The sequence below is a fragment of the Acinonyx jubatus genome, chromosome B2, assembly GCF_027475565.1.
Source record: "Acinonyx jubatus isolate Ajub_Pintada_27869175 chromosome B2, VMU_Ajub_asm_v1.0, whole genome shotgun sequence".
NCBI lineage: Eukaryota > Metazoa > Chordata > Mammalia > Carnivora > Felidae > Acinonyx > Acinonyx jubatus.
The window spans coordinates 147,819,696-147,847,227 of NC_069385.1; the positions used below are offsets into that span (position 1 = coordinate 147,819,696).

At 45.1% G+C, this 27,532-nt stretch overlaps 2 protein-coding genes across 13 annotated transcripts; both read right to left on the minus strand.

The window, feature by feature from the left end:
* ZSCAN23 (zinc finger and SCAN domain containing 23) lies at positions 1 to 14,049 on the minus strand. Of its 9 annotated transcripts, none has more exons than XR_008298801.1 (6): positions 13,642 to 14,049; positions 13,015 to 13,165; positions 12,044 to 12,681; positions 7,008 to 7,203; positions 3,048 to 6,191; positions 1 to 641 (listed from the first exon to the last, which is right to left on the minus strand). XR_008298801.1 is itself a non-coding variant. In XM_027051874.2 (3 exons), exons 1-3 carry the CDS (start codon positions 14,047 to 14,049, stop codon positions 11,975 to 11,977), a joined length of 1,263 nt encoding a protein of 420 aa, XP_026907675.1. In that variant the 3' UTR covers positions 11,335 to 11,974. The 9 variants fall into 9 exon arrangements, 2 of the variants coding, with proteins under 2 accessions (XP_026907675.1, XP_026907674.1); XR_008298802.1 differs by having other exon boundaries at positions 3,048 to 3,569; positions 5,229 to 7,203; XR_008298803.1 differs by adding an exon at positions 1,943 to 2,032 and having other exon boundaries at positions 3,048 to 7,203.
* LOC113596877 (zinc finger and SCAN domain-containing protein 23-like) lies at positions 13,985 to 26,189 on the minus strand. 4 transcript variants are annotated; one of them, XM_027051892.2, is made up of 4 exons: positions 26,120 to 26,189; positions 25,130 to 25,584; positions 24,723 to 24,866; positions 14,003 to 14,125 (listed from the first exon to the last, which is right to left on the minus strand). In XM_027051892.2, exons 2-3 carry the CDS (start codon positions 25,517 to 25,519, stop codon positions 24,750 to 24,752), a joined length of 507 nt encoding a protein of 168 aa, XP_026907693.2. In that variant the 5' UTR covers positions 25,520 to 25,584; positions 26,120 to 26,189; the 3' UTR covers positions 14,003 to 14,125; positions 24,723 to 24,749. The 4 variants fall into 4 exon arrangements, with proteins under 4 accessions (XP_026907694.2, XP_026907693.2, XP_026907692.2 ...); XM_027051891.2 differs by having other exon boundaries at positions 25,130 to 25,606; positions 26,120 to 26,188; XM_027051893.2 differs by lacking the exon at positions 24,723 to 24,866 and having other exon boundaries at positions 13,985 to 14,125; positions 25,130 to 25,606; positions 26,120 to 26,188.
* Between the last annotated feature and the right edge of the window lie 1,343 nt (positions 26,190 to 27,532).

The following is a 27,532-nucleotide window of genomic DNA, read 5'->3' on the forward strand; positions in this document are numbered from 1 at the left end:
GAGTTGTCTGGTATTTAATAAGGAATGAAATATCCAGGAAAATTCTTACTACATCGATTAAACGAAGAGTTTCTCTCCAACACAGACTCTGATAGTGAAAAATCTCTGTGTTCTGACTGTAACCTTTCCCACACTCGTTAAGATGGTAACACCTCTCCTTGGTGTGAAGTCTCTGGTCCTGGTTAAGGGCTGACCGTCCAAGGCTTTACCATACTTGTCACTTTTATTATAGGGTCTCTCTCCAGCATGGGTTCTCTATGATGAACTAGTCCAGTGTCTGCACTGAGAGCTTTTCCATATTCTCCATATTTGTGGGTCTAATTCAGTGGGAATTCTCTTATCTTCAATGAAGCCAGCACTCTCAGACTAAAAGCTTTTCCACATTTCTCATCTTCACGGCATTTCTCCTGTGTATCTCAGATGCTGGATAAGGATGAAGCTCTGAAACTCATTCCACATTCATCACTTATGCAATCATAGATCTATTTCTAGGGTTCTCTGGTATTTTGGGACTTCTACATAATTCAGGCACTTAAGAATATTGCCATCAAATCTAGCAGTGTGTCCCTGTTGGCATGTTATTTCTTCAGATTTCTTCTGCTTTGGAAACACCTTCTCATTTTCCATTTTGACCAAATCACCTGAAAGAAGAGATTGAAAATTTCAGCCTAATTCCCTCACTCACACATACCTTACTCAGTTACTTGCTCACTGAACAAGTCTCATTCAAACTACATGCTAGAGGGAAGAAAAAAAAATGTTTCATGTAAGACAGATGTGTATTGAGTTTATGACATAAACTATAGTGTGTTACTTTAATTTTTTTATTATTTAAAAAAAATTTTAATGTTTATTCATTTTTGAGAGAAAGAGCAAGCGGAGGAGAGGCAGAGAGAGAGGGAGACACAGAATCCGAAGCAGGGTCCAGGCTGAGCTGTCAGCACAGAGCCCGATGCAGGGTTTGAACTCACAAACTGTGAGATCATGACCTGAGCTAAAGTCAGATGCTTAACTGACTGAGCCACTAGGCGCCCCTATAGTGTGTTATTTTTAAAAGGGAAGGGTGTGCATGTACACATGTGCCTATAATAAATAAATAATAAAAGGATAAACCATTAAAGTAAAGAGCAAAAAAGGTTACCTACATGAGAGAGGGAACAGGAGGAGGAAAAGGAGAATTTCCTTGAAAACATTTTATAGATTTCATGTATAAAATTTTGTATTTCACATAATTTAAAAAATGAAAAAAAAATTTTTAAATAAAAAATAAAATAAAAAAAGCAATCCCTAAACAGTGAAACAGAAATGAAACAAACTGAATTTAAATGTGTACCTGCTGATGACATAACCACACAAAAGAGAATTTATTTCCAATGTCCTTTGAAGAGTAATTTTTTTGTATATACCCAATGATATAGAACTTAAGGACAAAAGAATGGAAAAATCAGGCACCACCATTAAGCTGTTTATAAAAACCATATTTGATGGTAATGCTAACATTTTTTTTGAGGCCACTGAGATACTGTGGGATAAAACAGATGAGTATTTGATACTCCATCATTCCCGGTGTCTTTGAGAAGTATCTAAAAGGAGATGCAGATGAAAGATTAAGGCCCTGAATTTGAACTCGAACTGTCAGTATGAATTCACAATACATACTTTATCTTAAAATTCTTCCTAGCTCTGAGCACTGAAAGGCCTAGGAACAATGTCCAATAACAACATGAGCATTCCTAGCACCTTACTTTTGGTTTTAAAATACCATTTCTCACTAAACAGAATCTGGGGTCCTTGGGAAAATGATTGATTTCAGGAGGAGGAAAGGAATTAGAGGAGTTTATACTTCTTTTTATACCAGGAGCAAGAAAGCTGTCAAATGCCTAGACTCATGTCATAAATATAGGAGACCAGCAGCTGAGAAGTGTGCAGAAGAGAAACCCACCATGTAAGACAAGAAGCCTGCTGCATAAGCTTCAGTTTATTTGTTCCATAAATGTCAAATCATTCTGGACAGCTAATTTTTAATAAAGACCTGATTAAAGTAAAAATGAAAAATAATTTGATATCTGTACAATGGAACTTATGTCAGCCATATGTATACATTACATGTAACTCTTGGGAAATATGTCCATAATGTAATACTAAATTTAAAAGTAGTGTCAGTTGGGATGTTCAGTATGATTACAATTTGGGCATATATGTGTGCTTGTCCAATGAGCACACAGAAATACTAAATAAGTTTTGTTTTCTACACAAAGTCTTTGAGAATGCACATTTAATAACTTTTCTATTGTATGTAGCCTTTGAGTCATTTTCTATTGGCTTCAATGTAGAAAAATGCTGTCCTGCCTTTGGCATAAAAGGTCAGGCCCAGGGAAGCTGGCAGTATTCAGTTAGAATGGAGAAACAACCATTCAATAGAAGCAGGATTTCCAACAACGTCGGTGCAAAGTAGTGAAGGGAGAATGACAATCAAGGTTAAAACAATGTGCTTAGAGGGACAAGGTAAAAATGAAACAAGACATCAAGTGAAAGGTAGGCAAAAGGTTTAGTGATGAGGTTCATTTGGAAAAATGCAAAAGACATTTCTGATCTTTTCCCCAGTAGGACCTCCTCTTTCTCCTCAGTAGATTCAGAACTGAGCTGCCCTGTTTCTGGCTGGAGCTGCCCTGCCCTCCCCGCCCCGTGAGTCTTAATGCTGCTGCCAGGCAAGCCATTTGCCCTTAGGGCCCTCGTTTGCCCTTCCTGTCCCCATAGGAGGACAAAGGACCCAGGGACAATTAGAGAAATTTGACCAGGGGGATATCTGCTAGGGTTCTAGAGCTTAGATCCCAGTATTAATCGGGGAACAGAAGAGGAGGACAGAAAGCAGCGTTTCCTTTGACCTACAAGGACAGGGAATAAATGGACAGGGAGGGGAACACAACTCTGGCCAATGCATCTTAGCCATTTCCTCTCACTACACTTGAGAGGAAACTTCAAGTCTCTGCTCTCTCTCTGGAGAGAATACCTGCCTCTGGCGATAGATTGTTTCTTCCTTATCTCACCTTCCTCCTGGATGGTCCAGCTTCCTCAACAAGCCCCCAGTCCAGTAACAGCCTCCTCCCTATACACTGGATGCTGCCCCCACACCCAGGCCGGGAGCTCCGTGGGCAGGATGGTCATGAGCTGCTCCAGCACCAGCAGCTCCAGGATCTGCTCCTTGCTGTGCGTCTCGGGCCGCAGCTACTGGCGGTGGAGAGCCTGCCTGGAGCTGGACTCCTGAGGCCCAAGGGAATCCTCCTAACAGAACTGCCATGAGTTTTGTCCGAAGAACTGTCAGAAGCACCATTTCTGTGCAGGCTAGATGCTTTAACTATTTGACATCCCTTCTGTTCTTCTGCAGCCCAAAAGGGTTGGACTGAATCACACCTGGGCAAAGCAGTTCACCACAACAGTAGCAGGGGCTTAATAAAGCTGGTGATAAGGCATAACACATCACTGTTAACAGAGATCAACTCCAAACGAAGAACATATTTACTCAGAGTGAATTGCTGTGGTCAAGTCAATGATTTGAACGTAAAGACGCCCTGTAAAGATAAGACAAGCACAAAATGTCATTAGAAAAATGTCCTAAAATTGACTTATAGACAATTCAGTTACTTTAGGACTAAAGAACAATACTAGTAGCTTTTAGATCTAGAAACTGAAGTGAAATATTCAGATAACGTGAAATATCCCGATAACAAAAACAATGCAAACAGCTTTGCTTACTTGAATTGCGTGTCACAGATTTAGTCAATCATATTTATAAATCAACCTCTCTGTGCCAAGAATTATGCTAGATTCTTTCAAAGGCATTTTTAGTTTTAGAAAAGAACAGTGTGCATGTCAGTTGGGGTGTCCCACATTTGAGTTAGGGGTCCCAAGTCAATTAACCAAAGTCCCCCTTGTATACAAACCCAGTGAGTATTTTCCGGTCCTTTACTTACCAGATGCCTCTGCAGCTCCTAACGCTCTAGCCACTCCCAATCTTCTAAGGAACTGCAATCTTCTGGCTGTTTTCCCATGAGCTGGCTTTTGTAAAGTGCTTAGACCAACACTCGGTGCTCAAGCTTCTATAAGGGCTTGTCAAAAGCTCATTCTTAAGTCCACTTTATGGCTCTTCTTCAGCTTGCCAAGAAATGTCCGGTTACCCTAAGCCGGGATCCGGCCTTCTCATTCCACTTCATTCTGGGCAATCTCGTCCATTCAGTAGCATCTGAGAACTGAGACGCTTTCACCTAACAACTCCTAAATCTATTCTCTTTTCCCAGTCTTACTTTGGAAATCAAGACCATTATAGTCCAATGGCATAAGACTCTTCCAGTCCTAGGTCTTAAAAGCACCTCAACACCACCAAAAATTAACTCATCATTTTCCCCTCATAATCAATGGCTCTTCCAAAATTACTCATTTCTTCTTTTTTTTTTTTTTAACTTTACTTTGCTCTGGCTGTCAGCACAGAGCCCAACTAGGGCTCCCACAAACCACAAGATCTTGAGCCGAAACCAAGAGCTGGACACTTAACGACTGAGCCATTCAGGCGGGCCTACCCATTTCTTTAAAAATGACACATTCATTCCCCTTACCATCTATCTAATCCAAAAACCTAATTATCCCTAACTATATTGAAAATAAAGCTCGTAATACGTACCACGTGCCGGGCATTGTCCTCAGCACCTTTTCAACAATCTTTCTCCCTCAGACACCAAGTGGAGTTAAATCCGCGTCTTCCACACAATCCACTCCACCCTCGTCACTTCCACGGCCAGCACCTGGCTTTCACCAACTTACAGTACCGGCTCTTTTCGTGACGCCTGCGCATCTCTCCTCTCTCTTGTTTCCAGTCCTACCCCCTTCCAATCCATTTGCCACCACGCTCCTGGAATTTCTAGAAGCCTAGTAAGATGACGCTACTCCCGTGCGTGAAGACAGGGACTCCCGTCTCTGCGGAGTCCGCCTCCCGGAGCAGCGCCAGCACATTGACCACCTGGGCCACGAGGTGGCCGCGCGCGGACCCGGGGCAGCGTAGCCGGGGCCTGCTCCCTTCTGCGAGGCAGATGTGCGCACACACATCGCGTGCATTCTCTGCGGGAGCCGTCACACGGAAAGGACGGAGAGGCACACTGCCTTTTCAAGTCCAAGTTCCCTGGGGTATCGCAGCTGTCACCTGCTCATCCTCTCTGCCCCGGCCACAGCACACCCACCTTCCCTCGGCTGCCTCCTGCCGCCCGTTTCCGCTCAGCTCTCCGCCTCACCGGGAGGTGCCCCCACCCCCGGCTCCGGGCATCCGCGCGGTATCGCAGGGGTGTCCCCCTCTTCCCCACGGCACTGTGAGCTGGGGGGGTCTTAAAAGCACCTGGAGACCCGCACTACGCGACCGGCAGCCCATGTCCGCTCGAAGGACGCGCTCACTTCTCAACGTTCTCTGAGCCAAGGAAATCACACTTTCCTCCGTTTTCTAAGTCCTGAGACCCCGTCACCATACGTCCTCCGAGACGAACCCTCCCGGCACAGGCGTGCAAGGTCATGACCACCGCCACGAAGGCCTCGATGAAAACAGGACTCCGGAGGGGGACAGAAAACCGCCGCCGGCCGTAAAGACGCACCAGCGCCCGGAGCCCCGAAGCGGGTGGTCCGCGCAGCGCTCGCGTCCACGTCCGCGGGCGGCGACACAGACGAACCTGCGTCTCGGGGAGCGGCCACCAAGCCTCGCGGGCGCCTCCCGCCGGAAAAGGCTCGCGCTAGCTGTGGCTCACACGAGACCGGAAGTACGTCACAACGCCCGGGCACGCCTCCACCCGCTCCTCACCGCCCCTCTAGGAAGCACAGAGGTCCCGCATCTCAGTGGTTGGCCGGCTCCCACCGCAGGGGCCCACGGTGGCCTCTGCACAGCGCAGGCGGGTCCACCGGGTGTCCAGCAGCCACTCAGCCTGGGCCCGTCTCTCTGTTACACTGAGGGAATGCGACGCAGTCCTCCGTTCCCTAGTACCCTGGTCCCGTGATACCCATTGCCCACTCGGCCCCCAGGGTCCGAAGCAATAATCGACACCCACCTGAGCAAAGCGGTATTAAGAGGGGCAGGTGCTGGCTTGCTGTCCACCGTCTCAATCTTTGTGCATGTGACTCCGGTCCTTTTGAGCAACCTAACCACTTACAGATCCCTGACTCTGCAGAATTAGCAGAAAGTGAGGGGAAGCCACATGCCCGGTCCCCGCTGTGAATGGCCCCGGGGCAACTGCGGAATGTGGGGCCTCGTCAGCTTGTGTTTGGTACCCTGCGGTGTTAAGAGCGCTCTGGTTGCACAGCCCGTGAAGAATGTGCATCAATTATGATAACTTAGGAAACTTGGCACAATCTCTGGACCTCATTCATCCTAGCTACTTGCTTCAAACGGCTTGCCCTCTGCCTTATTCCTGCAAGGTTGTGATCTGGCGCGCTATATTCCCACGCTTCCTCTGTATGTTAGAGGTGAACAGCCCATACTGGTCCATCGATCCTATACCACTGAAATGCTCCTATGCTTCTGGAACGTCATCTCTCTTGTCTGGTAAGCCATAGTCTCAACAGGCTCATCTTAGGTAACTAGCTATTTTAAGCGTTTTGTTGTTGTTTGTGGGTTTTTTTTGGGGGGGGGGGGGCTTTTCCGGGTGGGTGTTGTTTTTATAGGCATACCCACCCCTTCTTACCTAATCCGATAAATGTGTTAATGGGGATTATTTCAAACCAGGCAGATGGTGGCTACTTTGGTCTAGGTGGCTACACCTAAACATCCCACAGCCTCCTTCATAGATGCTCTACCTTAGCTTTCATGAGAACATTGTATTCTTTCTGTCTCTTCTTCTTCTATCTCCTCAGCAGGAAAAGTCTTAAGTAGGAAGACCATACATCCTGATTTATGCCTCTTGGCTGGCTGTAATTATTAACAGCAATCCCTTTCATTCTCAGAAGTGTCCTAGATTGGGCAATACATTATATATAGCTACCTCAAGTCTGACAACCACCGATACGCTAGCTGAAATGCAGATTCCCAGGTCCTGCCCTCACAAACATTCAGCCAGTCTGTGGTAGTGCCCAGGAAACTGCAGTTCAAACAACCCAGGTGATTCTAACACAGGTATATATTCAGAAGCAGCGGCTTCATCATAGAGCTGAGACATTGGCATGGAAAACTGGGTGTGAGTCCAGAGACCTAAACAAAAGAAATCTGATTTACACACTGTGCTTGCCTCCTCTTTGTTACGTAGAGCACGGAGAAGAGTGAGGAGTGAAGAGCAGTGGGACTCTTTTCACTGCTAAGACACATGGACCAATTGAGAGCCAGAGGGCTAATAGGTATTATTTATGGACAAAGCACGTTTCTTGGTAACAACGTCTCTTTTTATTTTTTCCTTCTCTTTGGTCACCACTTGTTGGCCTAATCCAGTTTTAGCGTGTAAGTTTGCCTGGTTCCTTTTTATGTTCTCACATTTCGTTCTTCCTTTTCCTTTTTCCATCCTGTTTTGTTGCTGCTGTTGCTGTTTGCAGAGGCCTAAAAGGTTCTGAGCCTCCAAGTCCAAGTGCCTGTGAAACCTTATATAATTCACAATGATCTTTGTTCACAGTTTTGTTTTAAAAAATTTTAAGATTTTTAACTTTAAAATTTTTAACGTGATTAAAAAATAGATCACAACGAGTGTTTAACCACTTTGGACTTCACTGTTCTCATGCAGGTATGAAATTGCTCAACTCAAAATTTCTTCTTAAAGCTAATATTTTCTGATTTTTTGTTAAGAAACTCCTATAGTACAACAAAATACTTTCAATGATTCCATAGGCTTTAACAAAGTGTTCCGTGACCTCTGCATCTGGCCCCCACCCCTGCACACTCATGGCTCTTGAGCCTGTCTTAGCTGGGCCTTCTTCACCCTGTTTCCTCTATTGCAGATACTTTCCGCTATCTTCCAGCTCCTTCTACAAATAATCTACTTTTCTCTCAACTTTTACGTTCTCTCTCAACTTCTAACTCAACATTTAACCAGTGACACACATGTATACTGGTACATAGATTTCAAAACTGCTCCTGAGAAGATACTTCATATTTTATAATTTTGACTTTAGATATGCCATTGTTTTAAAATTTTCTCAGAGGTATTTTTTGTCTTATTGGAAAAATGTAAAACAATCTTCCACTATAAATTGTTTTTTAAAGGAAAAATATTGTCAGATAGAGAAAATAGAAGTCATTTTTAAATACAAAATCTGGACAGAGACTTGGTTCTCCTTGAAGATTTGGTTCCTCAAATAAAAATTATAGTGAAAGAGAGTCTTCAGGGCTTTTACCTACAGCTCTAGATAGCTTTCAGTTGCAAAATTCTCAGTCATTTCTTGACATACAGTGTCCACTGTCCTAACAATGCTCAGAGGGGTGCTGTACTATCCCTCAAGAACCAGTAAGGCTTTTTTATATTTTTAGTAATCTCTACACCCAACGTGGGGCTCAAAATCATGACCCTGTGATCAAGAGTCACACACTCTTCTGAGTGAGACAGCCAGGCATCCCTCGAACCAATAAGTCTTTTTAATTGGATTTGAATCAGTACTTCTTAGACCTTGCTCAGCCATAAAACTGACTAGTCTTTCAGACTGGGGCTTTTCAAAGGCATAAGGAGAGATGGTTACTGGTTTACAGAGCAGCTGAAAGGAGATCAATGCCAGAGACTCGATGGGTTGAGTGAAAAGAGCCAGGGTAGAAAAAGAAAAGAGAAGTGAGGGTAATTCAGAAATGTAAAGGGAGACAACACCTAAGAGCACCCTGCCAGGAAGGCTGGAGTAATCATAGGAAAGGCCAGGGACTACATGCCCCTGTATAGCGGTTAAGTCAACTAATGACAAATGTGCATCCCAGATAAAATAATTAGAAGAACAATCCGTATCAGAAAACAAGGCAAGTTAGTTTGGTGAACTGTCAGTAGTTTTAATCATGTTAACCATCACTGCACTCGAGTGGTATATGCCTCTACAGCACAGATAACATCTTTTCTTTCTTGGCATTTTTATCAGTTATTGAGAAAATTTAGAATTTTTGAAAAGCTGTGAAAACAAAAAAACAAAAACAAGCACAAAACAAACCAAACATTCAATCTTCAATTGCAGCTGTAAAAACAATCCATTAGAACTATATCCTTTAAAATCCTGATCTGTTCATATTTTAAATCTTTTAAGAGCTGATATAATGGAATTATCCAAACATGCTGTTTTGGCATATTCAGAGGTATCTGTGATGCTTACAAACTCAGATTATTAGACTGTATGTCTCATATTACTGAATGGAATATATGTTTACTTGAGAAGTTGATTTTATTTCAAACTTAAGTCTACTATATTTTTCTTCACTTTAAAATCTATATGTATTTCCTTTGGAAATAGTTAAACCTCAAGATACAGTAAAATACAATCTTGAGAAAATAAGATTTTTGAGAAGACCTACAATTACCCATAAGCGGCGACACTAATGGTTTGAAATGCTGAGAATACCTAACAGAGCCAAATACACGAGACTGAAACCATCCCCATCACTCTGCATTTCTCTGTAGAAGAATTATGTCCACCTCTAGTTGCCGAAACCCTGTTTTCCAGCTCACGTGGAAGTTGTTAGCTTTTAAAGTTTGACTTGAAGTACATTAGGGAGGAGAATGAAATAATTTGTAACATTTCAAAGTAGTGGTTGTGCATTTACACCAGTGTGTTAAAAGTATGGAGCACCAGCAAATGAGATACTGTCCACATGTAAACAGAGAGGAAGCTGGCTGTTTCTCTAAAGATTGTATTGTTTCATGAACACAGCAAGGGGTTGAAGAGTGTAAATATACACCATCTTTCCGTGGAACAAAGTAAATAAGGTTATATATGTTCACGTTTTCTTGTATTTCCATGAAGAAACACTGAAGATATGTAAGATACTAGAAAAATGGCTACTTATGAGGGAAAAGATAGGCTCCCTTTTTAATGTGGCTTTCATACTTGAATCAGATGAAGAATTGAAAGGGCGGACCTACGCCGGCCGACTCCATCTTGTTCTGTGTCCTTCACCTAGACCACGCCTCCTCCCCTTGAGTAACCTCCCGCTCACCCATTCAAACTTCCTGATCAAAACATGCCCAGCGACCTGCGTAATGACTCTGACCCTTCCCCAGCCAATCGGCCGAGGCCACGCCCCTTCCCCAGCCAATCGGCTGCCCCTAGACCCCTATAAAACCTTTGTGCTTTTGAAACTCGCTCTCTCTCCCTGGTATCTCACTGCTGTGTCGGTGCAGGTAGGGGACTGAGCTCGAGCTAGCTCGAATAAAGGCTCTTTTGCTCTTGCATCGGACTCGGCTCCCTGGTGGTCTTTGGGGATCACGAATTCTGGGCATGACAGAATGAATTATCTTCTTGAAAAGTCCCTCTAAGTAAATTAAAAGTTAAAAAAAAAATCATTCACTACAAAAATAAATAAGGGGCACATGAGTGGCTCAGTTGGTAAGCGTCTGACTTCGGCTCAGGTCATGATCTCGCGGTTTGTGGGTTCATGCCCCGCGTCGGGCTCTGTGCTGACAGCTCAGAGCCTGGAGCCTGCTTTGGATTCTGTGTCTCCCTCTCTCTCTGCCCCTGCCCTGCTTGCGTTTTGTGTCTGTCTCAAAAATAAATAAACATTAAAAATAAATAAATAAAATGCCCAAATAAGGGATCAGTGGAAGGAGTCCTTCCTGGAACTCGGCTGTAAACCGAACAGAGCAACATGCACAGACGGGAGGCTTTATTGAGCTGTGCCTCAGTGCCTTCTAAATCCTGGAAGTTCCTTATACTAGTCATTTCTACGTGGTGATAAAATGCTTCCAGATGCTTAGAAAGAACACTAGGAATCAGGAGACAGGGTTCCAGCTCCAGCTCGGTGAACCAGCTGAAAGGTCCGCAGTCACTTCCAGCCTCCGTTTCTGTATCATATAAGGGACACAGAAGTGATCTGTAGGGTCCCTTATGATGTTTCTATCATGGTTAAGTGACCTGCAGTGTATTTGGTACTCTAATCTGGATTGTCATCACCATAGATTCCCATTTCTTTGTGTCCTAGGCTTAGTATAAAGCTTGGTAAACGTTCAATCAGTGTTAAGGGAAAGAAGCTTTTTTAAGCATGACCTTGGTGGTAATTAATAGGTAATGCTGAGAAGCATGGAGCTTATAAAAAACAATCAACGTGGAAGGCTGATCACACTTTTCAACTTCTGTATATGTTTGAAATTTTGTATAACTAAGGGTTAAATAAATAAAGCAAAATCCAAAAATGCTTATAAATCACAGGAAAAATGCAAAGAGGCCTATATTTTCATAATGAAGATCAGAAGTGAGATACCAGATTTTTAGATAAGTTTCTTGGTCTACACAACTCTGAAATCTCGAGCAACAGTAACACATTGATGTGTCCTCACTTGGGTCCTTGGTTCCTCACTGAAGGCGGAGTCAGTGGAACTCTACAGAGTTCTTAACAGGGAGAAGCCTTCTGTGTATCTATGGGAGGATTTATCTGTCCCCTTTTGTAGGTTAAAAAGCAAATTATCATATCTTATGAGAAAACAATCAAATCGTTTAAGTTGCAAGTTTTACTGCCATTATTTTTAAATTAATTTTTAAATACTCGAACTACTTTTAACATAATTGTGTATTTAGGTAGCATGTAATTTTTTAAAACTTTTTAAAAAAAGTTTCTTAGAACTGGGACGAAGTAGTTTTCCTAGAGCACACCTGGAGAACTTTCTGCACAGACAGGTGTGGGACCAGTTGATGAAGTCACCACAACAGTGTTCACTACTGCAAACACGGATGTCACAGACCCCAGAGAAGCTGACAGACGGACTTAACATATTATGCTTCTCTCAGCATAAAAACACGGACAACTTCCACAGTCTGCACTCCAGAGGACCGAACAATTCTTTTCCTAGGACTCTGCTTCAGGGACAAAGTGAGAGCCTGCCCCACCACCTCCACTAGGGTCCGACACCGGGAGCCTCTGCCCTACCTGCTCCAGGGGGCTAGCGGCACCCACCCCAGGGTGGACCTTCCGATGCTGGACGAGGTTGCAGTGATAAATAAAGTTCTTGCCACAGTCTTCACATTCATAAGGCCTTTCTCCAGTGTGAATTCGCTGATGCTTAATGAGGACAGAACGTCGGCTGAAGCTCTTCCTGCACTGGCCGCACTGGAAGGGCTTCTCCCCCGTGTGGATCCGGAGGTGATGGAAGAGCCCCGCGTTCTGGCTGAACGCTTTGCCACAGATGCCACAGCGGTAATGCTTCTCTCCGGTGTGGAGTCTCTGGTGCTGGAACAGACCCGAGCGCTGGCTGAAGGCCCGTCCGCACTCATCACACCCGTAGGGCTTCTCCCCGGTGTGTGTCCTCTGGTGCTCGATCAGGATGGAGTTCTGGGTGAAGCTCTTCCCACACTCACCGCAGACGTAGGGTCTCTCCGCCGAGGAGCTGGCCCGCTGCCTCTCCCACCTGCCCTCCTGGTCACATGTGTCTGCACACTCAGGCCCCAGAAGAGTGTCACCGTTCAGTTTCTCAGGAACTTCCACAAGATGTTTCTTCTCTTTACAGAGCTCCCTCTTCGGGGCTGACTGCACACTCCAAGCCCCAGCCTCATCCCCTGAAACGAGAAAACGGATCACACGAATGTCATGTTTCCAAACGGAAAAGAAAAAAAGCAACCAGGAGGGTGGGGGGCAGGGGACACATAAGCACGGTTCTGTGTACTTCCCCCACCTAGACAAGGATGCCCGGACCTCAGGGAGAAGATACACTGAACTGTAACTGTCAGGGGACTGTCTTCCCCCCACCAGGCCGCAACCTTCCCCCCACTACCCCTCCATGAAGGTCACAGTGTCCTCAGGACCAAGCACAACACCTGGCACACAGCAGATGCTGAGCAGATGGATGGTGAGGGAGTGAGGGAGGCCTCTGAGGAAGTTCTAGTCCTCACCGATCTCCCGAAGCAGGCACACCTCCCGCGACCTGCACTGACGCGGCCCTTCCAAGGTTGGGGGCTGGCCGCTTGATGAGTCCTGGGCTGCTCCCCGACCTGCCTCCTCCTTCACCAACTCTTCCTGCTCACGGGCACAGGCTGGAACCTGCTGGAAATTAAGGACGGTGAGAAATCAAATGTCAGGGGGGCGCCTGGGTGGCGCAGTCGGTTAAGCGTCCGACTTCAGCCAGGTCACGATCTCGCGGTCCGTGAGTTCGAGCCCCGCGTCAGGCTCTGGGCTGATGGCTCAGAGCCTGGAGCCTGTTTCCGATTCTGTGTCTCCCTCTCTCTCTGCCCCTCCCCCGTTCATGCTCTGTCTCTCTCTGTCCCAAAAATAAATAAACGTTGGAAAAAAAAAAAAAAAAAGAAATCAAATGTCAGAGAAGACATCGTAAGGAGGCCTCCTCAGGCCCACTGCACGGGAAAAGAAGGACCAAGAAACTAGCAGGAAGAAACAGGCAGAAGGATGGGGCACCCACAATAGACCACATCAGGCACAAAGAAATCCTCGTCCTCTTCCTCTTGCTGCACAGAAACCCCACACTCGTTCTTACAGCTACCGACCTCTGTCCTGCCCTCTCCCACCTGCTCTCCCGGCTCGTCCAGCTCCCGCTCCAGATCCTCCAGCACGGTCACCGCCTGCTCCCCGCTCTCCGGGTGCTGTCCCCGCACCCAGGCCTGGAGCTCCTCGGGCAGGATGGTCAGGAACTGCTCCAGCACCAGCAGCTCCAGGATCTGCTCCTTGCTGTGCGTTTCTGGGCTCAGCCACTGGCGGCACAGCTCGCGGAGCCTTCGAAGAGCTTCGCGGGGTCCAGGGGTCTCCTGGTAGCAGAACTGCCTGAAGCGTTTACGGAAGATCTCTCTGCTATGCGGGTGATCTCTCCACGGGCCAGATTCCTGCCCAGAGGCACAATCCCCCTCTTCCTCTTCTACCTTTACTGCCAGCCGTCCTTCCTGCATCTCTGGAGTCTGAAGGACTGAGGCTGTGGCCATTTTAGGCTTCACTATTCAGAAAAAGAATCTATCCTTGATGACTCCCTTTGATCTTTTCTTCTGAAAATCCTAAAATCTAAAACATAATTTGCAGAGAAAAAAGAACATTAAAATGTAGAAGATCTTTTCTGCTCGCGGGCACTGGGGTATTTATAGCAAAAGCAGTCACTGTCTAGTGAAGAGCAGAGAATGCATGACTAACAGTAAGGACTTTGCAAATCCTGAGGCAGGTGATACAGGGGAAGGAAAACAGAAACAGAACACGTTCCCCAGAACCAGCCCCCCCCCCCCAACGGTTTTATTGAAGAAGGGACCATTTTGATCATCTGCAATGAATCAGCTCAAGTAACTCAGTTAGAATAAACTGAGTTTCCATTTGAATGGCAAGATCCTAGACGTGGCGTTAGTGTCATGCTGAATGGAGGTAAACGAGCATCATGGTGCCAAGTGGTCACAGAGAATGCTAAGAGTCAAGCAGAAAAGGGAAACAAAATGGAGAAGGGAGAAGTAAAGATAAAAGGACAGAATGAGGAGCAAAAGAAATGTACTGGGGAGGAGAGGCCAAGTCTGTCCAGTTGGGTGAGGTGTGGAGGAAAGAGTTCTGTATTTGCGCTGAGACCCGATCTTCCAGGTACAATCTGCGCGGGCCCATCTTTCTAGGGGATATGAAGATAAAATAAGATCGTGGATAAAGAGCACGAGAAGCTGGCAGCTTGGTAAATCCTAAAGTATTGTAAATTACTACTATTGTTATTTTTCTTATAAATCTTATTGAAGGAATAAATGAATCCTAGCAATCAAAACACCATGGCAAAAGAATCAGAAAGTAGTCAAGAAATATTAAAATGAAAGAAATATTGGTTCTGATATTTTAGAATTTTTTTTTTTAATTTGAGAGAGAGAAAGAGAGAGCGCACGTGTGCACACGGTGGAGGGGCAGAGGACCAGGGAGAATCTTAAGCAGGCTCCACACTCAGTACGCAGCCCAATGCAGGGCTCGATCCCACAACCCTGGGATTGTGACCTGAGCCTACCAAGTTGGACATTCAATTGACTGATCCAAGCCTCTGGTTCTGATATTTTAAAACAGGGTTAGGGTCTGAGCTGTTTCTTGTCCTTTAATTTCCTGGAAATTGTTTATCTTTGAGACTTTGAGGATGGACAGTGGACAGCAATGTGTAAAATAAAACCAGTGCTCATAAAGACACAAATGTCTATGACCACATAAAGCTTATGAAAGAATCTAAACCCGAATAGTAATTAATGAAAGCAATTTTCTGAAAGAATATTATGTAGCCTAGTGATTTCAAAGGATCATTTTTGGACAGAGGCTTTCAAACTTTTTTGACCAGGACCCACAGTTAAGAGGTATTTTATACTGAGACCCAGAACACATATATGCATGTGTGTGTACATGAATGTATGAGACACGCACACACATAACTGAAATAATAACTTCACAAAACACTAAGCACCCTTATTTATGTGATATGTATTATTCTTTTTCTAAATCCCGGTTGTTGTTTTTAAACCCCAAAACAAAAAACCCTGGTCACAGCCCGCATGGACTTCATGATCCACATGAGCCATGACCTATAGCTTTAAAAAGTTGCCAAATTTAAGTAAAATTATTATAATTCATTGTAAATATAACCCAACACTGTTCTTAGGTATTGGAATCCATCACAAAATAAAAAGAAAAACTAAGGAGAGGGTATTTAATTACAACTGAACATGGATCACTTACGAGTACAAGAGAAGTTATATCTGCATCGCCAGTATTAGGCATACTTATCAAGAAGAGAAAGACTACCAGGGCAGGGAAGCATCGTTCTGGGTAATCTGCAAATATTATCCTTTCCACAAATTCCTAACATTTCTGGCTTCACTAACTTTTATAGTCACCACTCCAGGAGAAGTGGATAGGGTTTTTTCCTCCAAAGACAGGATCCCTGAGCTCATATTCCCTCCCCAACTTTGCCTGGCGCTGACTCACCATCACTTTGAGTACCACGTTATCTTTTTCTGTCCAAACTTCTCACACACCACCCATGCATCTAGCCAACATTTACTTAGAGCCTGCCATATTCCAGGTACTGTTCTATGCACTAGAAATAAGCTGCAAAAAAACCAAAGTCCCTACTTCCATGGGATTTACATTCTAATAACAATATCAGTAACAGCTGACATATATTGTTTTTGAGGTACTGGGCATTGTACTAGACGCTTTACATATATTACCTCATTTCATCCTCAAACGACCTCAAGTAAGCTTTTGTTATTACCCAGTATCATAGATGAGAAAATGGAGGCACAAAGACTTTAAATCTTCGTGAAACAAGTTTCACAGGCCTAGGTGGGGAAGCCGCCTTTTAAACCCCACAAATCTAACTTCAGAATTCAGTCTTGAGCACTACACCACTCGTTCTCCTCTACGTGGGAAGGAAGACGGAAGGGGCCAACAGGGACAGACGGTAATAGGCCAAACAGCAGCAAACGCTACAGAGAAAATTCCAGGTAAAGGAGATGGGGAGAAAGGTCTCCATTTCATGTGGGGCATCAGGGAAGGCCTTGCGGATAAGGTTAACATCTGAGCAGAGACTCGAGAAGTGAGTGGCGGTCACAGGACTCCCTGGAGAAGGATGGTTCCACGCAAAGGGAACCGAGTCGTTGGAGGCCAGAGCACGGCTGGGTTCTTCAAGCAACAACCAGTTGAACAATGTGGTGACAGCAGAGAGAGCAAAGGGTACAGCGATAAGAGTCAGGTCGGGAGATTATGAAACGCCATGTGAGGGCTCTGCCTTCTAGTCTAAGACATGTGGAAAGCCATTGAGGTTTACAGTGGGGTGGGGGGTGGCGACGAAATGTTACTTACACTTAATATGAAAGTATAACCAGCTGCCGTGATAACAGACTATGGGAAAAGTGGAAGCAGAGACAGAAGCTATCTAGTCTTTGAGGGAGCGATGATTGTGGCTGCAAGCGTGGTCTGCAGGGTCTATTCTAGGGTGTGGAAGTTTGGGGTGCAAGTATCAAACAGGTAAATGAAGGACACGCGCTCTGACGTCACTCAGTTAACCGAACACAGGTTCAAAGGATTAAACGGCGACTCATGCCCTCTTGTTTTGTCAATCTTCTAGGCCCTGAAAAAGGTCTCTTTCCTATTTGCTGCCCGTCTGCTTTGGCTTTAAGTCAAAGATTTTCTATTCACAGAAAATGCAGCTGAAGCTTTGAGTTCTGCTCATAGAAAGTCATCTCCGCTCTGTGGTGTTTCACATCTTTACTCAGTTTCACGAAGATCGATTTCCCTCTCTTCTCTGTATAGGCTCCTTTTCGCTTTCCTCCCCTGATTTCATTTCTGTCTGGTGGCCTCACACCGGAACATCTTTGCTGCTTTTTGAACCCAGTGCTGCCCTCCTGCTCACAAACAGACAGCTATTAATCTCACTTAGGTTCACCACCCCATTGTACACACCTTCCTTGACTTACCGTGGGGCTACGTCCTGATGAACCCACCATGAGTTGAAAATATCATAGGTTGAAAATGCACCGAGTCCACCTAAGCGACCACACATCACAGCTTAGCCTCACTTACCGTAAACATGAGCCTACAGCGGGGCAAAATCACCTAACACAAATCCCGTTTTGTTGTTAAGTGCTGAAAATCTCATGTACCTTAGGGAATATTGTCCTGACAGTGAAAAACACAATGGTTATAAATGTATCCGTTATTTCTCACAAGCAACTCGAGAAAGATCAAACTCATAATTCGAAGTAGCATGAATGTGTACCACCCTGTCGGGGGACCATCGGTACATGCCAGGTAGAGAATTAGCATAATAATCTCTCACACTTAAAAGAACCACATCTGCATTTTAAAGCTGGTTTCTCCTAGAGTCTCAGCAAGCTTGATACTCCCAAATCTACCACTGCCCTCAGGGAGGAATGCTCTTTACCAAAGAAATACATGCTGCTGAAGATCAAGCAGCATGCAACCAAGTATGTCTTTATCATAACACACCCCCAAAACCTTCCCCCCTGACATCACCATCTAAGGCCCCCACTACTTACTAGATGCAGCCACAGACTCTCCCTGCTGAGGTCACCATCTAAGGCCCCCGACTACTTACTGTACGCACTCCCAAACCCTCCCCCCTGATATCACCATCTAAGGCCCCCGAAACACTCAAGCTCGGCTCAAGACCAGTCAGGTCTCTAGCTTCAACTGTTGGGTCCCTCTTGTTTTCCCATATTCCACATGCAAAACCTGCCCGCTCCACTCCGGCTTCTCTTCTCTCTGTTCTTTAGTCAGGCTTTCCTCATCCCTGCTCCATGTCCGTGGTCTTGCCAGCTGCACTTGTTCCAACCCTACCCAACCTCTGCACCTTGATTTGAATCTCACATACTTTGAGGTCTTCCTCATGCATTCCAGCCCACCCTCTTCTTCCTTCCAGCTCTTCTATCATTTTGCCCCCAGTCTCTATCTTGCAGTTAGCTCTCACATTAAAACAAAATCCCAGAATTACAGAATAGCCAATTCCTTCATCAAGCTCTACTCCCAAGAAGTAGACACCGTTAAAGATTAGACTGTATCAGGGGTGCCTGGGGGGCTCAGTTGGTTGAGCGTCCGACTTTGGCTCAAGTCACGATCTTGCGGTTTGTGGGTTCGGGCCCCGCATCGGGCTCTGTGCTGACAGCTCAGAGCCTGGAGCCCGCTTCGGATTCTGTGTCTCCCTCTCTCTCTGCCCCTCCCCTGCTCATGCTCTGTCTCTCTCTGTCTCAAAAATAAATAGAAACATTAAAAAAATTTTTAAAAAGATTAGAATGTATCTTTCCGTCGTCTGTGCATCTTTAATGTGTGCACGCACACACTCACACACACTCACACAAACAAAACCTTTCCTATTCATCTGCAATAAGTAGAAAGCAGTATAAGGTAGCAGATTTAGTTATGAATTCTGACTTACTAACAACGTGATCTTGAGCAAGTTACTTGACCGGTTTTTCTGATCCTCAATCTCATGTACAAAATGAGGACAGTTCCTTTGCAAAGTTGTCAAGAGTATTACAGGAGACAATGCATACAAAATGGGTTCGGCACAAAGCCTGGCACACAATAAACTTCCACCTTTTAAAGAAATACTGTACAATTTTTGGCTTCAGGTGGCCTAATCGATACCTGCTACCTACCCTTGGGGCCAAGACTGTAAGGTTTCCTTCCTATTGCCCAAAGCACACCAAGGGTAAGTGGGTGGGGAAGCACGTGTTAACACACCACTAAAGTAGCTGTTTCACCAACCTTGCAGACATACTCTGGAAGACATCCATCCATGTGTTCAGATAACACTTTTCTCTACTCTTAAATCCTAACCGGACCCAGGACTCCTGAGGCCTGAAAGTGGGGAGGACCAGATTCAAACGAGATAAGTAACCCCTGGGCTGTGGCCGTGAAGCTAATACAGAAAAGAGAACAGAGTCCGCACAGCAGGTTTAAGAAAACGGCCTGGGTCTGAACCCTAACTACACCCCTTACCAGCTGGTATGAGTTGGGTCGAGTGAGTGGGCCTCACTTTCCTTCTCGATGTTAGAAAAGGGGGCAGGAGAGGGCTGGTCCGTACTCGGAGCCTACCTACATACGTTACTACCTGGAAAGTGCTTTGAACAACGCCTGCCCAGAACGTACTACCTGCTGCTGAAATATTCGCTTAACAAACATGAGCAAATCGCGAGCGCCCCTGTGGGTGGTGAACCAGACCCCGAGAGGCCTAGAGGAACGCTTCTCCGTCGACGCCTGTCCCCTCATCCTACTTTGGGGACGGCGACGGCCCGCGGCGCCCGAGCTCGGGTCCGGCCAGGACGCCCCCGCCTCCCGCACCCGGCCCGGTGACAGAGCTCACACACCGGCGCGGCCCGACTCCGAAGCTCACCGAGCATCCGCGGGAGGAGAGGCCACCCCGCCAGGCCCCACCGCCTCCCGGTCCTTGATAACCACAGCCCGCACAGTGACCGGCTACAAAGGCCGGAAGTGCGTCACACGCGCCACCTCCGGGACGGCGTTCCGGCCGCTTTCCTTCTAGCGAGCCCGGAGGTCTCACGCCTCTATGGTCGCCCCGCCGAATCGGCTCCACAGGTGGAGTGAGGCGCTGGGAGGTGTATTCTGCCCCGCGGGGCAATGGGACAACAGCCAACATAGTGTTTAGCCCATATTAACTTATTCATTCTGCATTGCAACCCTGTAAGTTAGGTACAGTTATCCCCATTTAACAGATGAGGAAACTGACGCACGTTCCCTCTGCATTTGTTGCCATTCCTGCAAAGAAATCATTTTTGTGCACTTTACTTAATTGCACGAGATATTCCAGGTTCACTTTATATATTACCTGCCCTAGACCTAGAATCCACCATTGTTCCATAAAGCATGAAGCTCTGGTTCCTTTCAGTGGAGAATGGTATACAGAAACCAGCCGATAAGCCATGGGTAGTAGGATATATCATTGCTTCTAGGCCATATCAGTGAGTATATAATTTTTTTCCTTCAGGATTTTATCTCATTTTTTATAGAATTTTTAAAGTTTATTTATTTTGAGAGAGAGAGGGGGCAGGGGAGGGACAGAGAGAGAGAGTCCCAAGCAGGCACGCAATTCAATGTGGGGCTCCATCTCACAAACGGTGAGCTGAAATCAAGAGCTGGCTGCTTAAGCGACTGAGCCACCCAGGTGCCCGGAAAGTTACACATGATTTTTGACTGCACAGGGGTCAGAACGCCAATCCCTGCCTTGTTCAAGGGTCAGCTATATACTCATGCCCCATTTTCATTAGTTTTAATTTATCCTGTCCTTCCTTCCTCTTTCCTTCCTTCTCTCCTCTCCTTTCTCTTGCAAAAATAAGCACCTGCCTTCTTTACCTCCATTAAGTATATTATATACACTCTTTTATACTTTGCTTTATCACTTATTAAAAAACCTGGAAATTATTCTAAATTTGTTCATTGAAATATTCTTTTTTCTTTTCTTTTTTTTTTTTTTACAGTGGCATAGTACTCCATCGTGTGGCTTTTTCAACTAGTCTTTGAGGGATAGGTATTTGGATTGTTTCCAATATTTTAACAAACAATGCTGCAATGATAAATGATCAATGAAGAAACAGAAATGAGAAGTGAGGAGAGAGAAAGGGAGGTGTCTTTGTAAGGGCTGTATTACTTTGCACTCTGAGAATGCCTGTTTTCACATAGCCTCCCAGACTGTATGTTCTTAAACATTCATATTTTGTTAATATGACAGGTCATTAGGTATTTCTTATGCAATCATAACCCCAATGATTAAATCCTTGTTAAAAATGGATTCATAGTATATTATGAATAATTGAAAAAGTTAAAGATAACAGAAACAAAGATAGTCCATGCTCATTAACTGCAAGAACCAATATTGTTAAAACATGCACACTACCCAATGCAATCTACTGATTAAATGCAATCTCTAACAAAATACTAAAAACATTTTTCACAGAACTAGAACAAATAATACTAAAATTTGTATGGAACCACAAGACCTTGAATAATCAAAGCAATCTTGAAAAAGAACAAAGCTGGAGATATTACAATCCAGATTTCAAGATATACTATAAAGCTGTCATAATCAGAACAGTGTGGTACTGGCACAAAAACAGACACACGGATCAATGGAACAGAATGGAAAACCCACATATAAACCCACACATATGTGGTCAATTAATCTTCAACAAAGGAGTTAAGAATATCCAATGGGGTAAAAGACAGTCTCTTCAATGAATGGTGCTTGGAAAACTGAATAGCTACATGCAAAAGAATGGAACTGGACCACTTTCTCACACCATACACAAAAATAAACTAACAGATTAAAGACCTAAATGTGAGACCTAAAACCATAAAACTCCTAGGAGAAAACATAGGCAGTCATTTCTTTGACATTGACCGTAGAATCATTTTTCTGGATATGTCTCCTCTGGCAAGGGAAACAAGCAAAATTAAACTATTTAGACTACACCAAAATAAACAGCTTTTGCACAGCAAAGGAAAGCATCAACAAAATAACAAGGCAATCTACCGAATGGGAGAAGATATTTGCAAATGATATATCCAATAAAGGGCTAACATACAAAATATATAAGGAATTTCTATAACTCAGCACCAAAAAGGCCCAAATAATCCGATTAAAACATGGGCACAGGACCTGAATAGACACTTTTCCATGGAAGACATTGAGATGGCTAACAGACACGTGAAAAGATGCTCAACATCACAAATCATCAGGAAAATGCGAATCAAAACCACAGTATCACTTCACACCTGTCAGAATGGCTAAAATAAAAAAGACAAGAAATCAAGAAATAACAAGTGTTGATGAGGATGTGGAGAAAGAGGAATCCTGTACGCTACCAGTGGCCATGTAAATTGGTACCACCACTGTGGAAAACAGTATGGAGGTTCCTCAAAAAAAAATTAATAGAATTGCCACATGATCAAACGGAAGGCCTTCCCACATTCATCACATTCATAGGGTTTCTCTCCAGAGTGGATTCTGTGATGTCTGTTCAGGTCAGAACTTCCACTAAAAGCTTTCCCACATTCATCACATTCCTAGGGTTTTTCTCCTGTATGAACTCGCTCATGTTTGGCGAGGTTTGAACTCACTGAAAACCCTCCCACAGTCAGTGTGCTGGTTTAAGGAACGGCATCTCCAATGAGCCAGTCCTGTGCTGTTACTGAAGGTTTTACCATGTTCGCTCCTCATAAGCTTCCTCCCCGGTGTGATTTCTCTGACATCTAAGAAGGACTGAGTCTTGACTAAAACTTTTCCCACGCTGATCACACTAATATCGTTTTTCACCCATGTGAATCAGGGGGCACTTAAAAAGCTTTGTTTTGACTAAAGGCTCTCCCACACTCTTCACATTGAAAGGACTTTTCCCCCGTGTGGATTCTCTGACATCCAAGAAGACTGATGCTGTGCATGAAGCTTTTCCCACAGTGATCACATATGTGTGGCTCTCCTTCCTCTGAATTTCCTTGATGCCTGCCAGACCTGTCCTTGCATTCATGAAGGTCTCCAAGATGGGTCCCCTGGAAACTGGTCCTGCCTCTGCAGATTCCAGAGTATCATCTTCTGTGATTCCATTCCTTTGGACACTTCCTGCCTCCCAGCCAATGTCCCAGCCTTGGGCTTGGTCTCACTATCTAAACTAGGACATGGATCGTTCCAATGTCACTTTCTTTCCAAACTTTTTGTTATGGAAAATTTTAAACATCTATAAAAGTAAACAAAATGGGAATGTCACCTGTTTGAGCTGATGGACTATTACACCCCAAGGGACCATTTTTCTCTTTTGTCGTCATGTTCCCCCAACAATCAATAAATATCTCTTCAGCTCAGTTAAGGAAGGAAAGTACTAGAGAGGAAAGGTGAAAGTGGTACTTACCAAGGTAGGACAGAGAACAATATTTACCAAAGGGCACAGATTATTAAAATGTTTGTTAAAAGTCTAAGTTTATAGGAGGCGCCTGGGTGGCTCTGTTGGTTAAGCATCAGACTCTTCATTTCAACTCATGATCTCGTGGTTTGTGGGATCAAGCCCCGAGTCAGGCTCTGCACTAACAGCACAGAGACTGCTTGGGATTTTCTCTCTGTTCCTCCCCAGCTTGTGCTTGCTCTCTCTCTCTCAAAATACATAAATAAACTTAAGAAAAAAGTCTAAGTGTATAAAGAGCACTTTAAACTGCAATCAAATTCAATTATAGCAAAAAAGCAAAAGTGTATTCATTCTATTGCTTGGAAAGAAAACTTCCTCTTAATCTTCCCCCAAATAGGGCACTCCTTGAAGATTCAGTGTAAACTGATAATTCCCTTATATTAACTAAGATATGGAAAAACAGTTTTACTGAAATTTGGTCCGAGGGAGATAAATGTCCCACCAAACTCATTAAGATGAAGATTCTACCTCAACTCAAAGGAAATACTGGAAAAGGTCTGATTTCTTGGCTGTTCTGGTCACTCTATTCCTATTTTCTGGAGATTGTGAAGGGGATCAGGACGTAAAAAGGGGATCAGGAAACTTTGTTAGTGGGAAGCACATCTGACATGCTGTGTATGGAGTTCTTCCTGACATGGAGAGAATGTGGGAGGGAAAAAGGATTGAAAGTAGACTGGAGTAACATGCAGGGGAAGGTATGGGCATGAAAACAGGAGGGAATTTAACGTGGAAGAAGACAGGAGCAGTGCAGTCAAAGTGAAAGGTTTAAAAGGTGGCTCTATCCTAATGGGTAGAGAAAACTTAAAAAGACAGGATAGGGCAAGACACTGAGGAGGCCTCTGTAAAGATCATAATGGAGAGATAATATAAGAAGCCACTGAATGATGTGGTAATTCCACGCTTTTTTAATGAAAAGCAAAGATGAGTATGTTAAAGTAAGTAAGTAAATACATAAATAAAAATCTTTTGCTTAAAACGTCAAGAATACCGGTTATACTTTGCAAATAGAGAGGCAGATGAGCCAGGGAGGATTTTGGGTGAAATCATGCACGGCCATCAGTCTTCTTGGATACTACTCCTGATTAAACTGTAAAGAATGGCTGTGATTGGCCAAGCAGGAGCCCAGCTACCCTGATCCACCTTTCCAGACAGATCCTCCTCTTTCTCACCTCTCTCTAGGGAATGGGGCTCCAAGGTCATGCTGGGGGGGTGGTCTCCACATGCTGGAGCTGATCACATGGTGACTGGCAGCCGGCTCCCAGGGATGTCACTTCCTCCCAGAGCACTTCCTGTCCATCTGCATGGAATGCGCCCTGGGGACAATTAGGGACCATGGGGCTTGGGAAGAAAGTGCCCTGAGAACTAGATGTAAAACCTTGGGAAGTACTTCCCATGGAGCCAGGACAGGGAGAAAGGACTCAACAGGCTTAGAAGGAGAGATGAGGCAGGAAAAGGAACAGACAGAAACAATGATGCAGGACAGGGACAGAAGCTCATGGCTGCCCTCACGGCTCTCCTACTGACCTAACCGGTAAATGCTGCACTTTGTCACCACAGAACATGCCTCTCTTCCCACCTGCTCTCCGGGCTCGTCCAGCAACCGCTCCAGATCCTCCAGCACGGTCACCGCCTGCTCCCCGCTCTCCAGGTGCTGTCCCCGCACCCAGGCCTGGAGCTCCGCGGGCAGGATGGTCAGGAACTGCTCCAGCACCAGCAGCTGCAGGATCTGCTCCTTGGTGTGCATTTCCGGGCTCAGCCACTGGCGGCCCAGCTCGCGGAGCCGGCGCAGCGCCTCGCGGGGTCCAGGCGTCTCCTGGTAAGGGAAGAGCCTGAAGCGCTGGTGGAAGATCCGACTGGACTGGCTGTTCAGCTGCAAGTCAGTTTCTTGTACGTAAAAGTGATCTTCCTCCACCTTTACCATCGCAGGTCCTTCCTGTTGTCCATCTTGGATAAGATCTGTAGCCATTTTCTCTCAGCTGGGGGCGAGGGGAGGGGTCCGCGAAGACGGCTCTCTGCTGCAAGGAGATTCCCCTTCACAAAATGTAGGAAAGTGCTAAGATGAAAAATTGCCACCAGTTAAAAAGGAAAATCTACAATTTAATCTACGTTAAAGGCTGCCCAGAACACTTTGAGAAAAAGAGGACAGAAAAGATTTTTGAAGTTTGGCTAACAATGATTGATGTAGATGATTTGAGGAGTTGACATTCTTGGTAATGGAATTTTTTTTTTCCAATGGAAATTTCTGACTATTTTCGAAATTAAGGTTATAATCCTTTTCCTACCAATCTTTCCTGTGCTCACTCTACTCCAATTAAACCCTTCAATTTTATTAAATTTTATTCAAGTTTATTTATTTTTCTTGAGAAAGAGGGAGAGCACACACAAGTTGGGGAGAGACAGAGAAAGGGGAGAGGGAATCCCAAGCAGGCTCGGCCTGCTTTGCAAACAGCACAGCGCCGGATGCGGGGCTCCCCTCTGACACTCGGGACAGCCCTGGGGAGGGGAGCCGCCGGGGCGGGCCCTCGTGGGTCACCAGGAGACCCGTTTCCGGCATGCGGGGTCTTACCCTCTGCGCGGCGGATCCGGAGCTAAGTCGGTGAGCTTGGGCTCACGCACCCGGAAGCCCAGAAACCCCACTTCCGGCCGGCCTATAACCCGGAAGTGCGCCGTACCGCTCTAGGAGTTCTCGTCTCTGTGGCTCCCGCCGGCCGGAAACCGCTGCGTTTTGTCCCAGGTGGTGCCGTGTGGCCTGGGAATTGGCAGAACCAGGGCTCTTCCGGGTCAACACCTGGCTGGCTGGTCCAGAAATGACCGTCAGTCTGGAGATACTGATTTTGTTCTTCTTCCACTCCCCCCCCCTCCACGGTTTTCCTCTTCCTCTCTCCACCTCTGCCATCCCGAAGTCTACACTTCCCCTTGTCCCTTTCCACATTTTCCACCCGGCTCGTGTGATCATATATGCAGACACATGTTCATGTGCAATTACAGACGGGCACTGTGGTGTTTAACCGGTCGGTTAGTTTTGTGCTATGGATCGTGGGGGAGCAAGAATACCTGTTGCCCTAAAGATCCTTATAGCCCAACAAGAATCAAATTGACGGATTGAAGGGAGAGCATCAAATTTAATAGTATACGTGAGGGGAAGCCACACAGACATGAAATTCCAAAGACTGGCAAAATGAGGCACATATGTCATTCTCAACTAAAGAGAAGGGGTCGGAGTCTGAGACTCCAAGGGAAGGAATGCAGTTCACCAGATGAAAAAGAGTTAAGTGTCTGGTAAACAAACGTTTTCACGACCGCTCAGAAACAATGGGAAATAGAGGAGGACCCTGATCAAAGAAGCCTTGCCAGGTTCCTCTATGACCACCATGCCTACTTCATACCATAGTGTGGTTGTCCATGGTTACTGCTCTTCCTGGAGCAGCTCTTCTACCTAAATTCTTTTTAGGTAACTGTGGTAAAGAGCTTTTCCAGAATCTGCTGGGTTTCTATTGCTTTTTAACTCAAAATAGCCTTCACACCTAGGAGGCCCATCTTGGGACAGCCTGCCCTTGGTCCCTACAGGATCCAGTTACTAAATCTCTGTGTACCTCATTTCCTTATCTGTAAAATAAGAATAACAGTACACATACCAGGCAGTTATCATGTGTAAAGAGCCCCTACAGCCAGATAGATCCTTCCAAGTCATCTGGAATAATTTTTAAGCATTATTTTTAATGGTCTTAAGGCACTTATTTTAATAGCTAATTTACTATCAATAGCATACTAAAATATATTTCTTTTTGTTTTGACGTTTCTTTATTTCTAAAGAGAGATAAAGTGCACAGGAAAGGGGCAGAGAGAGGGAGAGAGAGAATCTCAAGCAGGCTTCCCACTGTCAATGCAGAGCTCAACTCAGGGCTCGATCCCACAACTGTGAGATCACAACCCCAGCTGATATCAAGGCTTGGACACTTAACTAACGGAGCCACCCAGG

What these genes read in the sequence shown, in the direction of transcription:
- LOC113596877 (XM_027051892.2), bottom strand. Translation starts at nt 25,519, where the DNA reads ATGGCTACAGATCTTATCCAAGATGGACAACAGGAAGGACCTGCGATG. An exon ending in TGGACGAGCCCGGAGAGCAG is followed by an intron (nt 24,867 to 25,129) that starts GTGGGAAGAGAG and finishes AATTGTCCCCAG; the next exon opens with GGCGCATTCCATGCAGATGG.
- ZSCAN23 (XM_027051873.2), bottom strand. Translation starts at nt 14,049, where the DNA reads ATGGCCACAGCCTCAGTCCTTCAGACTCCAGAGATGCAGGAAGGACGG. An exon ending in TGGACGAGCCGGGAGAGCAG is followed by an intron (nt 13,166 to 13,641) that starts GTGGGAGAGGGC and finishes CTTAATTTCCAG; the next exon opens with CAGGTTCCAGCCTGTGCCCG. An exon ending in GTGCCTGCTTCGGGAGATCG is followed by an intron (nt 12,682 to 13,014) that starts GTGAGGACTAGA and finishes TTCTCGTTTCAG; the next exon opens with GGGATGAGGCTGGGGCTTGG.